This window comes from Calypte anna, chromosome 9 (assembly GCF_003957555.1).
Source record: "Calypte anna isolate BGI_N300 chromosome 9, bCalAnn1_v1.p, whole genome shotgun sequence".
NCBI classification, from domain to species: domain Eukaryota; kingdom Metazoa; phylum Chordata; class Aves; order Apodiformes; family Trochilidae; genus Calypte; species Calypte anna.
In genome coordinates, this window is record NC_044255.1 from 16176724 (window position 1) to 16190889 (window position 14166).

A 14166-nucleotide genomic window follows, 5' to 3' on the forward strand; every position below is an offset into this window, starting at 1 on the left:
GGCATGAGCCCCAACGTGTTAATTCTTGGTTGATTTGTTTGTTTCCTGTCTTGATTAGAGTGCTGATCACAAGTAAGAGATTTTTGTAGACCTATGGGAAATAATTTTTACACAAAGCCTCAAACCTATATACCCTTGGGAGGTATAGGTATGCAAATAACTTGGATAGTCCTTCCAGTACTTTTCGATTGGTTTGCATTGTCAACCCACTTTTCTCTTACGGGCACGTGCAGGTACAGGCTTGTTTGGTTTATGAAATGTTGAATAAGTCTTCAAAGAGTATCATCGTTTCCAGGAAATATGTTTTTCATACATACTTGTATTGCTTTAAAAAAAAAAAAAAAAAAGGCATTAATGGATAATACTTTGAGTTTGTGTGAGCCAACGGTGTGGATTTGTTTGGCATTGAAGCTTTCAAATGATACACACTCAGCACAGATTCTTTTCTGATTACATGCAAGCACTGTGTAATAATTACATCTTTAAAAATATGTATTGATTAATGGTATTGTCTTGAAGTTGCAAATAATCCAAAAGCCTTTCTGCGTCTTTAGATCAGGTTGTAGCTGGCTATCTTTCTGCAGTAGTTTGCTGGAAATGCAATGATTTCAGAGGATCATACCTTTGGAGATGTAACCTTACATTGCTCTATTCCTCTAATCCACCCCTCTTGAGTGATTTATTCTAGGGACTGTGCATCATAGGTTTTGTCCTGGCACCCTGTCCACATTACCAGAAAAAGAAGGCTGGGAGGCAGTTTTAAACAAAAATATGTTGAACCAAAAAGAAAAGAACACACACACAAAGAAAAGAAAGCCAGTTCCAGTTAGTAGAGAGGGTTTTGCTGCCAGTATGGATGGGGCATAATTTGATTTAAATGACTTTTGAAAAACAGTTCTCAAAATTGTTCCATGCATTTTCTTCCTGGCTACTGTTGAAAATATGGAGCCGAATATTTTCTGTGATGTTTCAAACCAATATGTTCTGGCAACCTCATAGCTGGGCCCTGTGCATTACACTCTTGTTTCCAGTTCACTGTGGCCTGGAGTGCAACACACAGCTCATGAGATGCACCAAAGTGGGAGGTCTTGTGAGGAGCAGGCAATACAAAGACCCAAGGTACAAGGAACATTTCACTGGGGTCCAGCAGGGAGGCTGCCAGTTTTAAGGGCCTCTTTTATGAAAAGAATTTGCTTTTAGGAGATGGAGGAACTGTGTGTGCCTCATCAGATTTTGTGAATGTGTAGGAGAAAGTTAATTCCTGGATGTTGTTAAAGGCTGGATGCTGTACCAGATCTTTTGCACCTCCCTGGGGTCCAACTTTTCTGATGAGGGAGATTTGCTTTGCCGATGGACTATCGCTAAATATTCATCACTGTTTTAAGTGTGACAGCATACAGCTGCATAAAAGAGCAGCATGTTGATTGGGAATCTGGGGCACGAGCTGTATCACTTCTGCTCCAGGAACTCCTTCCTGTGCTGTGGGAAATGTGTGTGGTAAGGTCAGTGCAATAGCAGTAAGTACTCTGAAAACAGAGGCTGCTTTTTTAGCACCAAATCAAACCCCAAGAGTGGCAGCAGGAATGGAAAGTGTGGAACAAGTTTGTTGATCTGCCTGTAATTCACAGCACTTTGTGATGCTGTTGGGAATCCTTACCAGGTTGACCTGTCTGCAAAGGAGATAGTACAGTGTTCCCTGCAGGTGGGCTTGGGGATGCTGCCTTTCTGCAGGTCTCGTTGGTATGTCTAAGTATCACAGAGCAGCTCTGAAGTGTGAATCTCCTCAAACCAGAGAGACCTCTCTCTCGGATGTATTCCCAAGTAATCCTGGAAAAAGCTGTCCAGACCTCCCAGGGGCCTATTATAAGCCTTTACCAGCTCTACTTGCAAAGCACTTTGGGATAAGGTGTCCACTTTTAGTTCAAATATTTCCTTTGGCTGGCTACACAGTGACTTCTTTTTGGAGCGGTGTGATCCATACCACTGGTGCCATGGCGTGTGGGTTACCTGAACTGAGCAGGGAACAGCTGCTACTGACACCTTTTCCTTCCCCTGCTTCTCAGCAGCTGTTAGAATGTACAAAAGGCAGGAGCATACAGATGGAGCTGTTTAATTTATCCTGTTAGGATAACCAGATGAAATTAACCTGGGGGAAAGTGGTCCTGAGCCAGACTTGAGAGAGTTTGAGCCAGACTTGAGAGAGATGGGCCCAGGGAGACTGCAGAGAAGTGGCAGGAAGGGGGTGAAGGCATGAGCAGACTTGGGGAGAGATGGGGCAGAGCCAACTGTCTCCTGCTCAGTGGTAATGAAGTGCTGATAAACATGTTTGGAAGCAGACTGTAGGTGTGGGACAAGAGCCAGGGCAACTTGAGTAGGGAGCTTTCAGTGGCAAATGGTAGGTCAGAGGCTAGATAAAGGGAGTGGAGATACGTGGTTAGGAAACAGTTCTTGTTTTGGCTTTAGGATTCAGAAAGGTCAGTTGAGAATTTTTCGTATTGATCCTTTCCCACCTGTTATTCTGGTTATTTGTCCAAGGTGGAAGGAGAAGGACTTGAACTGGACTTGGAGAGGACACTGTAACCTGTGATGTTTTGGTACAGCCTGAAGCACAGAGACATCAATGTTCAGGAATGAGGTTTGTTGGTGTAAGCAGGACAAAGCAGTGAGAAAAAGTGGCTGTTTAGAGATACACTTGTGCTTTTCATTTTTGTTTTGTTTTGTTTTGGTTTTGTTTTTTGTTTTTTTTTTCCCCAGTTGCTAATAGTTACTTGTGCAGCTGCTCAAGTAACCTGGCTGGGCTAAACCTGGACACCCAGTCTGATTACTTGAATTAACTCTGCAGTAAAAACTCACGTGTAGGTTAGTCTGGGCAGAGGGAATGCAGGATGCTGGTGAGAGTAGGAAAGATGCCTTTGAGTATTCAGGAGGTTTGATAGGCATATTACAGATCTGTCTCTATATTTTGTTTTGAAAACACATGTATTGAATTTCATTGTTTCACTCCCACCTTTCAACTACTGCTGTGGGAGTAAGTAAGAGAAGAGCTCTGAAAGTCACTGTTTCCAAAAGTCTTTGAGTATTTGGATCATTTACCCCTCTGAATCCACAAGGAGGATGGCTTTGTAGTGACTGCTGTGACGAAAAAATGTGTGTGACATCTGGGGACAGCAGAACCCACTGAGGAAGAGCAAAGTAGCCTTTTTCTAATCAAGAGGGAGAGATTTTAATTTGGATGTTTGTATGATTATTGCATCCAATTTGATGCCTGGAATGTAAGCTATTATGTGCTGCCTAATGTAAAATAGCTATCTTCTGGGCCGTTAACAAGTATTTCTAGTGATTTAGAGTTAAAAGATTGTTGAAAAAAAATACCCAACCCCAAACCACAATAAAAAACCCCACAATCTAACCTTATTTTAAAAGTAGTGCCAAAACTGCTCCTACTGAGACTACTTATCTTAACTAAATTGTCAGCTGTGCCGGAGCTGTTTGTTGTATGTGGGATTATAAAGGGAATGAAGCAGGATTGTGGCAGGTGTTTTTTCTCTTATTGGAAGTGCTATCCTTTCTTTATCCAAGAAGGAGCCAAAGTGAGCCAGCCTTTGTTTGGTTGCTCTTTTCAGAAAAGCAAAGCTTTCCCTTGCAGTATTTATGGTAGCTTGGCTCTAGCATGTATGTATGAGCAGTGACAGCATCCTCATGTTAGCCAGGCTCTGTTCCTGCTCCCTCGTGAGTGAACATTAGGAGAACTGGCTTTTAAGTGAAGCCTGTTTAATATGGGAAAAGCTGGGAGACTAATAGGTGCAGGTGTTCACAGTATTGGTATAAAATGCGGTGTTTGTATTAGTGTTGTGGTAGCAACGGTTTTTTTAACAGTGAGATGGCAACCCCTGTTTTCATTTGTCTTCCTTTTGAAATAATGGCTTTGAACCTGTTTCTGTGTCTCTGACTTGTTGATTCACTAAGACTCAGCTGCAGAGATGACCAATGACTCTGACCTAAACTCTATCTTCTTATCCAGTATTGAACATAATAACATGTCTGTAGCTAAAGCAAATCTGGTGTTTGACCAAAATATTTTTTTTAAGAGAAAGGCAACTTATCTCAGTTTGCAAACCTCAGAAGGCTGGCCTGGGGCTGAAGACCTTATTTCCCTTATAGCTGTTCCCATATTTAGTCCTGCCTTTTTAACGTGAGCTCCTTGCCTACTATGAATTTCTTCAGCTTCCATTTGCTGCTGAAACTACTGCATTTTTCTGTAGCATTGTGAGGAGCCTCTGTGCGTTGTTTGTCACCCCTAGTGAAGAAAATTACCATTAATGGCTTGTCACCTCTAAAATCTTTTGAATAAGTTACACATTGTGGGATTGATTACTCATTATGAGGCATTTTGCTGGATTTTGACTGAACTTACAGAGAAGAGGTGCTGTGCTGTGTCATCTCCATTCTTGCCTAATATCCTTATTACAATATTCTTTTTAATACCAGCATTATGAGTGAGTTGAAGAATTCAATTTTTATTGAATCTGTGTCCAAAACAGCTGTGGTGAAGATGATCCTGCTTCCTTACTTACAAGGTGCTTTGTGCAGAGACCTCCTTCACTGAAACTTCTTTTGAAAACGGTGACCCTATGTGAAAAGTTTTTAGCTGTGCAAGGTGCATCTGTCCAACTGTGTCTAGTCCAACAGTCATCTGTGTCTCTTCTTCAGATCTGTGAGGGTTCATGGATTGTTTTTAAGGGTCAGAGATGAATAAGTAAGACATATTACTGTCACGCTTAAACACTTTGGAGGCTTGGTGTTATTGGAAAAAGTCTGGGGGCTAATAGCTCATGATTGAAAAGCATTGTCTGGTTCAGTAGTTTGAGATTATAGATGAATGTATGGGTTGCTAACTCTTTCTGTTGAGGAGGCAGCAATGAAAAACCCATGCCTTATCTGAGAGTTAACAGATTTGTCCATGTGTGGATGTGAGGCTTAGGTGAGAAGTCTGTGAAAAGGTTGGCACTAACAGGTCAGATATAAGATTGCTTCTGGCAGAGAAAGCAGTTTCTCCTGCAGCTCAGGAGGAAACCCTTGTGCTTTCAGATGTGCAGATTCCTCGTTCAGTTTTCTGTTGGAACAAATTCCTCCTGGGTAAGGACAATCGTTCATTTGATGGCTACCTCAAGACTGGGCTAGATGCAGTGAGGGTAATGACTGTTGTTCAGATGGCATCAATCTACACAAGGATGTTCTTTTCTGCTAGCTGTTTTTAATTGTATTTGTGGTTGAAATTTGGATTTTCATTCAAAGCTTTGACTTTACTAACTAGTCACTGTGAGACAGAAATGTGACGCTTGTTCAGTGGTAGATGTTTGTTTAAAGTTGTAAGAAAACTTTAGCCACTAACTTAAGGACGAGACAGACAAATAATTGATTTAATCAAAATGCTCATTACATGTATTTTTAAATTATTATTGAAGAGCACATGAAAAGAATGCAACCATAAGGTTGACATTTGAGTTCCCAGGTGAGGAAATTAAGATCATTTAAGAGGCTTTAACCAGGAATCCTGGCATGTTTCAGTGGTAGTAGGGTTATACATTTCATGCATATTCAGCAAGGGGGAATCCCCTCCTGGGTCCATTCAGAGTCAGCTGCATTGGCAGAGAGCAATGCTTTGTACTGCACACATGACTACATGATCGACTGAGCCATTTGTGTGTTTGATTTATTCTGCATCTCTGATAAGTACAGATATGTTCTAGCTGCATGCATTATGTCATGTGCAAGCTCCAATAGCATAATAAGAAAGAGGAGAGTGCAATATTATCAGTTTCTTGTTTCTGAGGTTCTGCATGTAAGAAATGCTTGTTCTGTCATGGCCATATTTGCTGCTCTCATATACAGAAGGATTGTGCTCTTTGGGATCTGTATGATGAGCTCATGTTGGCCAGCAGCTCTGATCATTTTAAATGGAGTAATTGTATCCACTGAGCTCCTGATTTTGTAAAATCTTATGCAGCTTTCCAGTCTTGTGATGTACAGCTTCCCTGAATTTTTAGTGTGATGTAAGAAATCTTGGGTAAAATTCCCTGCTCTGTTATGTATGAGGTCAGCCTAAGTGATGTCTTGGCCTTAGAAAGAAAACAAATCCTATCACTCATGCTTGCCAGCATCTGGACATTTTGCTGCTCTATTCTGTGTGGAGGTTGTGATTTTGTGGACTCTGGAAAACTTTACTTAAAATCCATTTGCAAATCCCTAAGGAAATGTGTGACCGGGAGCTTAGGTAGTCACAGCTGGAGTATCATGCTAGCTAGTGACAGCAGTGTGTATCCTCTAGCTTGAGGGAAGCACAGTAAATTTAGCATACAAAATTTAAAAAGAAATCTGTATCTGCAGCCTTCTTTAATGCAACATAAACCCTTCAAGCATAAGCTTTTCAGTGCTGCATCGTTAGAGAAGCACTTCCTATAATTCAAATACATTTGATGTTGTTTGCTGCATTACGTATAGAAAGCTTTGTAATTTAGCACCTGAAACACATCTCACACTCTGCAAAGAAAGTCTTGGAGAGAAAGAAATTCAGGCAAAACATGAAGGGGTTGAAGAAAATGAACTCTTGCTGCAGTTGCACACTTGCACACATCTGGTGCAATTCAAATTTAAGAGCTGGATACATCACATCTGACTGTGATGGGGTCCAAACATTAATGTTGACACTGGTTTTCTTTTTGGATAGGCACACTGGCAGTCACTAGCAGCATGTGGAGCCTTGTCAGCTCTCTAATCTAATAGACTGTCCTTGCCCAGACCATTGTGTGTCAGTATTTTATGTACCAAATGTAGCCAGGTTTAATAATCAGCCATTTTCTTACCTTCTGCCAAGCCTTTTCCCTTTCTGTCACAATTTGGTGTTTGAGTAAAAATTTGCTATGGTAACAAATTATATACATATTAAAAATGAAAATAAAGATGGAAAGCAGAGTCACAAAAGGTAACAAGAGTTCAAAGTAATGTCATCTGAGATTATTTTTTTTTAAGACTTGTATTCAACCCCTTAAAAATTTATTTTATTTCTGTTACATCTTGTGTAAAGGTTAGGAAGAAATGGGTACTACTTGAAAGCATGACTCTAGATTTTTGTATGTAAATTTGTGAGAGTCTTCTCTATACAGATCTGATTTAATCTATTTGTTTTTTAGTTACTAAAGAATACTTTTAGCTTTTTGAAGTGTGTTTTTCTTGCTTGGAATGTTTGTCTTCAGCTAGGACCTGTTGTTGAGGCTATTTATACCTATTTCTAGTGACTACATCTATTATTTGAAGTATGTTACCAGAAGGGCTGGGATTTTTTCAGTTGCACTTTTTAAAGTGCCCTTCTCTTGCCTTCCTGGTGGCATGAGTTGTTGCTGTCATGTACTGGGTTAGAGATGCTGAGTACTGGGGACCTTGGAGGAGCATCTCCAGTGAGTTTACCTGCCTAGCAAACACCAGCACCGTCTGGAATGGAGTGTGGTGGCCAGGAGGGCATTGGAATGGGGTCACCCAGTTTCTTTGTGATTTTAATGTTTAATAGGTTGTTTCTTATTCCATGCTGATTTGAGTCTTGTGCTGAAGTACCACAGCTTGAGTGAAACTTAAACATTAAAACCTGGATCTAGGTTCCAGGGCCAAGTAGGTGCTTGTGTGAAGGATGCTATTGAAAGCAAAATGTATTAATGATTTTGATCATTATATTCCAAGATGGAGCAGTTCATGCCTTTGTCACATGTAATGAAGGATAACATCCAGGTTTGGTGTCTGCTTTACTGGGATTCATTATTTTGTTTGACATGATTACACACATGCTCCTCCCCCTGTGCAATTGCTGCACTAAAGTAGGGACAAATCTGCATTATCGGTTAGTTAATGCTTAAGTAATTTGTACCTTAATTGAGTTCATTCCTGTTGGTAATTTAATTAGGAGATTTGTATAAGTAATAGCAATAATTGAGTGCCTCTCACAAAAAGACTGCAGCACAAATATAGATGTAAAGCCTGGTGCCTTATCAAGCTGCCATGGTCCAGTTCCTCTGCAGGTTGCCAGGCACAGTGTTCTCATCTGTACTCTTTCAGTCTGTCCCTAATTGTGTGCTGGGGAGCTCTCCTGGAGATGGGCTTTGACATGATCCCAGCATTCACTGGAACAGCTTGAATTTTGGGACTTCCTGGGATGATTAGTGTATCTCTGTTAACAATGGTCTAAGCAACTCATTAAATTGTAGTGTATCCTCCCTCCCTCTCTGTGCTTACTCCCAGCTTCTGGGGGGCCGATTAGGGGCTTGGCAGGAACTGTGTGGTTATGCTCTAGATACGTTTTGGATACATTATTGTCACAGCTGAGGTACTGCAAAAGGCATGCCATTCCCATCTTTATCCTAGTGAGATACCTCTTTTGATTGTGGCTAATTACCCAGCAATTGCAGTGTGCCACCAGCCACCCACAATTCATTGTCAGATCCTTGGGGATGCAGATGAAAAAGGAAAGATAATGTTTTCTTTCTTCAGTCCAGTGATTTAGCTTGCATCTTTTTTTTAAATCCCCTGCTCCTCCAGGTAATAAAGCCAGATGGTAGTGACAAAGAAACAGAAGCCACGCATGAATCAGATGTCCCTGAGGATATGTTGGGGACTTGCATTCCTCAAGAGACAGCGAAAGGCGATGATAAAAGTCCAGATGTCATTATAGAAGCTCAGTTTGATGATAATGATGCAGAGCATGGACAAGACCACTTGCAAGATACGTTGACTGATGATATTAAGAAACTTTCCCTGGATACCAGTGAAAAAGGTGAGTAGATCAGATTGTTGATTTAAACCTTTATTTGAGTAAACTGTTGAAGTATTACTTTGTTACCTTGCTTTGCTGCAAGACATAAAATGTAGGCATAAAAGCTTAATGCCTTATCACTTTTATCCCTCTCTGTTTAACTGCCTTCATAGTTTTGAATGGATATTAAGGACTAGGTTTTATGCAGTTTTGGTCGATGTGAAGTAAATCTGTGAAACAGAAGACACACCTTTAGATCTGCAATTCTCAGGACTGTCTGTGGGGACTGCTGGTTGCTGTTTAATTCAAGATGCTACTCTAGCAGTTTCCTTCATTGCAGCTTAGATGGCCAATCTGTGTTTCTCAGTTTGGAATAAGAATGTATTTCCTTGGGGACAGGTGAATTTGTTGCTGTTTTCAAACAGTTGAGTTATGAGCAAGTTAAAGATTTGGTCCATTTAAAAAGAAAATTGCACTAAAACCTAAAGCCGATTATGTAATCTGTTTTGAAGGCAAACCTATTTTATTCTGAATCAGAAATCCATCCAAACCATCAAGTGTTGCTCAGGGCAAAATCAGATAGGCTCCCTTGTCCCAGGCTGTGCTTATGCTGCTCTTTGCATGTCCTTTCTAGTACTAAATGCCTTCCTTAATTGCCGCATGTTGAAAAGGTTCTAACAATTGTCACATTTAACAGGTTACTTCAGCTGGTGGTGAAAAAATTGCCAGGAAGATACTCTAGTGTGTTCCTGATGCATACCCCAGTTGTCCAGAAAAGATGGCAGTAACTTAGGACATCTTTGACAAATGGTGGTGGTGGTTGTAAAGCTGTTCTATTTAAAGCCTCATATTTTCCTGAGAGATTGGTTTTGAAGATGTACGGAACTCTTCCTATACTGTTGGTAGACTTCCATTTTTCAAACGGGACATAACATTTGAGTGGAAGTGTTGTAGTTTTTAGGACAAAACATTGGTTTCGGCTCATGATGAATGGAGCTGCCACCTCACATGTTCGTGATGCTGTTTCCTTCTGAGTACTTCTACCATCTTTGAGTTACTGCTGGGTTATGTGAACCAACTTCAGTCTTGTTCCATTATTGTCCAGCATAGGGCTTGAGTTGAGAAGTCTTGTCTGCAGATGTTTTACACAGCTAGTTATTAACTCCATCTTTTTTTACAGTCTTGGACACTGCACACTGTCAAGCTGCCACTTTGACTTGACAGTCCTAAAACTCCTAAAATGGTCTTGAGTCATAGGTCATGTCTGGTGCATCTCTCTGTTGCTTCTGATAGCAGTGCCAGGTTAAAATTCAGAGAAATACATTCTACTTTGACATTAGCATCTAAAATAAATACAGACTTAAGCCAGTGTTTTACTTTATATATAGGATTTCACTTTAGTATAAAGGCTTGATGGGAGTTACTTTTCTTGGTGCATCATAGTTGCTCAAGATGCTCGATTGACTTTTGTTAAAGCTCATCAACTCATCTCTTAAAATCTGTGACATATGAGTGTTTTTTGCCATTTAATTCTGTCTTTGGAGAATATTTGTAAGGCAAATGTTAGATCAGCTTATTGTCTACACAGTTGAAATCCAGCGTACTTTTCCATGGCAGTTGGCTAAGCCAACTGTTTTCTTTTGTTTTCGAGGACTTTCTGTGTTCATCCTTAACAAGCCTTGTGGCTGGTGTGATTGCCAGTTAGATTTCTGCTGAGTTTGTGTTTTGCTATTGCCTCTTTTAATAGTTGCTTCAGCTTCTTTGGCCATATAGCCCATATGGATTTTTCTTTTATTTTTTTCTTGCTCTGCTTTTTAATGCCCTCCTTTTTTTTTTTAATATACATATAAAGTTTATGATGCTGCTTTTTCTGAAGGTGTTTTTGAGCAGCTGATGATTGCTTTGGCTCTTTTTCTGTCTTTCATGCGTTTTCTCATATCATCACTTATCCAGATTTTAAGTCTTGCCTGGAAAAAGCTATAGTTATTCTAGCATCAGTGATAATTGTCATGAGAAAAGAAAGATCCTGCCAAATTCAGCCATCACAGGTGTGGCTCAAGATGTTTTTTTAAAAGGACCAAACACACTTTTTCGAGGCAGAACTTTGTTTTAGAGGGTAGTATCTGCTGAACATCCTAAGGCCATCCACTGGCACGTGGGAGGCAGAGTGCTTTGTAGGCTTGGACCGTAGTGAGTAGAATTGTCCTTCCCTGTATAATGTGGACCTCTCCCAGGAAGGTTGCTGGGCTGATCCTCCCTCTTGAACCTTCCTCTCTAGCTAAGAGCATATGACCATTTTATGTTATGTTCCTTCTGCTAAAAACAACTACTGCTGCAGAACACAGAGAGGTGGATGGGAGATGAAATCCCATGGGGGGATTTCTTGTTTACCCACCCAAACCAGTGCTTTACTTATTTTTCCCTGAGAGCATTGCTTTGTGGGTTTGATTACCCAGGCTCGTTATATGGTCTTAAGCACAGGAGGGAGCAGGAGAAATAATTTGTGACCAATGCAACTCTTGAATGCTTGTAGTGGGTTTTCTTTTTTCCCCTCTAGTGCTGGGAAGTCTGAAGCAAAGATGCCATCAAAGGTATCATACTTAATAAAATAAAATCAAGAAATAGTTTATCATGATTTCATACTCACTTTATGTACATATATGCACACATGTATGTGTGCACATATATGTGTATATAAAGATCCATGTGTGTGTATAAATATAAAAGGCCTGAACAAAACCAAACTAAACAAAAAACCCACCTGATTTCTGCATATGAAAAATATCCATAGCTATTCTAATAGAATCAAAAGTGAATTTTACTGATTCTGGGGCAAAGAACCTAAAGCCATGTTGAGGTGGGGCTCAAATCTTTTTGTGCTTGTACACTGCTGCCTTTTGACTGCAAGATGACTTTTGTTCTTTCTGATGGTGGAGTTACACAATATCTGTTGCTGGCTCATTTGTTCTGCTGCTGATGGTCAGAATGAACCATGAAGAATAAAAGTAGACATTTCATTCAAATAAAAGCACTCTGGGTCACGCTGGAAGTGCAGGCTGTTTTGGTATCTTTTCTACCCTGGCCTGTGTCCCAGCCCTTGTTGTGGCTCTGTTCCTCTTCAGAGCACAGTCACTCCCTCTCCATCTCTTGTGACATGTTGGGGCAGAGTCTGAGGTTGGCTCTTGCTGTGAGAAGCTCTGAAGCATGAAACATTGTGTACGCTGATTATGGTCCAGTTTTGAGTGGACTGAGTTTCACTGAAGTCGTTGTATGTTGGGTTTCCTATGTGTCTGTGGGGATTAAAAACAAACTGGTAGAAATTGGTATGCCTGGGGCTGCAGGCTGAAGCTCAGACATTGGGTCTGTCTTGACTAAGTGCTGCAGTTCTGAGAGCTGTGCTTTTTGTGCTTCTCTTCCTAAGGCCCCAGAAGGGATGGGATAAGCAAGAGGGAGATCTGCAGAAGTGAAGAGACCATCGAATTCAGCCTAGTTCTCAGCTGATGTACTGTCTGAAAGTTCTTGTGCTCATAAAAGTGCTTCATTCTTGCTTTGCTCAAAGATATTTAAATAAAAGTTCATAAGTGGTGTCACTCTGCCAGAAGCTGTCCTGGTCAAATGAGTTTGCTCTGCTTTTCTGAACTCTTCTTGCAGAGAAGTTTGGTTAAAGATTATCTTCAGAAAAATCTCTGATCTAGAAAGTGATGAGCCATTTTCCTCTCCAACATGCTTAGCAAAGTTCCTCTCTTTATTTTTTTTTAAACAAAGACAGTAAGAATGAGCATCCTGGAGAAGGTTTCCCAGCTCCTTTTCTTGTGTCCATCAAACCTGCTCTGGGGTTTCTGTGCCTTGAAATGCAGACAGAGAACAAGGCAATAGTATCCTGGCACTAATCTGAACAATATTGTGTATGCAGAAGATTAATTCCCTGTGGTGCTTGGTATTGACATGCAAGTCCTGAGACCTCAACTTACTCTGTGTCACTGCTATCCAGCCAAATCACCTGACAGACGATCTGACCTTTGTCAGGTCTGTAATTCTTTTTCTTAATCCTCAGTCACAGACTACTGCAAGAGAGGTAATGTAACTTGTTTTATCACTTAGTACTGATATAAAATACATTATTTCTGTGACTTTTCATTGCAGTAGAAGGGTTTTTCTTATACTCTGTTTCAATATGTAATAAAAAAATTGAAATTTCTCCCAAGCAGAAAAAGTGCAAAGTGTTCTGTTCAGAATACTTTATGATGTTGTATCCCTACACAGGCTTGGGTGTCACACGAGTTTCAGAAAAATAGGAGCTTTCTCATGTTAGATATTTTAATCAGATTACTCTGATGAAGAAACATTAGCAATTGAACAGTAGCAGCTACTTGTACTCTTACAAATTGCAGCTGTGCTCATAAAAGTGCCTCAGCCTTGCTTAGCAAAAGGATATTAAAATAAAAGTTTGTAAAACTGTGTCACTGTGCCAAAAGCTATGCTTGTCAAACTAGTTTTCTCAGCTTTCAACTCTTCTCACGAGAGGTCTTACTTTACCAGATCCACAGAATATTCTGCTTCCCACAGGGCAGCTCACACAAGTCACTGAGTTGGTGGACTGGCTGCCCTGGCAGCAATCAGATTGCTGTGCTTGTTTGTTCAGGATTTCCACTTACACCTACATTCCTGCAAATCGGAGTTTGAGTATGTGGATGTCCAAGGCTTGTTCACTGCTTTGTTGTAATGAATTTTGAATAGAAATTGCTCATTTACAAGCAGGGTAAACTGACAACTAACTCAGCCAATTGGAGGATTGAAATCGAAGAGCTGATGATTAATAGGTAGAGTCAACAGAATTTGGGTTGGAACTGCTGCAGAACTTGCTCCTGTCTCCTAGTTTCTTCAGCATTGGCCAAATGGACACTGGCTGATATTTTTTCAAATCAAATGTGACTGTCAGTCTCCAGTCACCTGAGTAAAACTAGGAATTATAACATAGAATTGCTTGGTGTCTACTTTGCTACTAACTGGAGTTTGTTATTGAGTATTTTGGAATCACTTAGCTCAACAGAAGTGGTGGCATTTGGTAACTTCATCATATGGTTGTGTGATAATGCATCAAGCCATTCCATTCTCAAGATGATGCTCTCGAATCAGTGCTTAGAAAGGTTTTTGAATCCTTTTAGTAAAAGAGAAAAGTGTATTTATAATCTTGTGTTTTATCCTGTTTGCACTTATGCACCTTCTTGTACATGTCCATGTCCTTCCTTGTGTTTGTGTGTACTTAGTATTTTTAAGCTTGTCAAGGTGCCTACCTGCCTTGTGTGTCTTTCTCTGGCACCTGAAGTCCTTCTGCAGTAAGCAGTGTCTTATATTGGCGTAAGCAGAGT

At 40.4% G+C, this 14166-nt stretch overlaps 1 protein-coding gene across 4 annotated transcripts in view; it reads left to right on the forward strand.

Moving 5' to 3' along the window:
• DIS3L2 (DIS3 like 3'-5' exoribonuclease 2) overlaps positions 1–14166 on the forward strand; it is a 178309-nt gene that overhangs the window by 49633 nt on the left and 114510 nt on the right. For all 4 annotated transcript variants that reach the window (XM_030455829.1, XM_030455830.1, XM_030455832.1 and 1 more), the window contains one exon: positions 8584–8818. In XM_030455829.1, coding sequence (XP_030311689.1) covers positions 8584–8818 — 235 coding nt within the window. The remainder of the gene's footprint in view (positions 1–8583; positions 8819–14166) is intronic.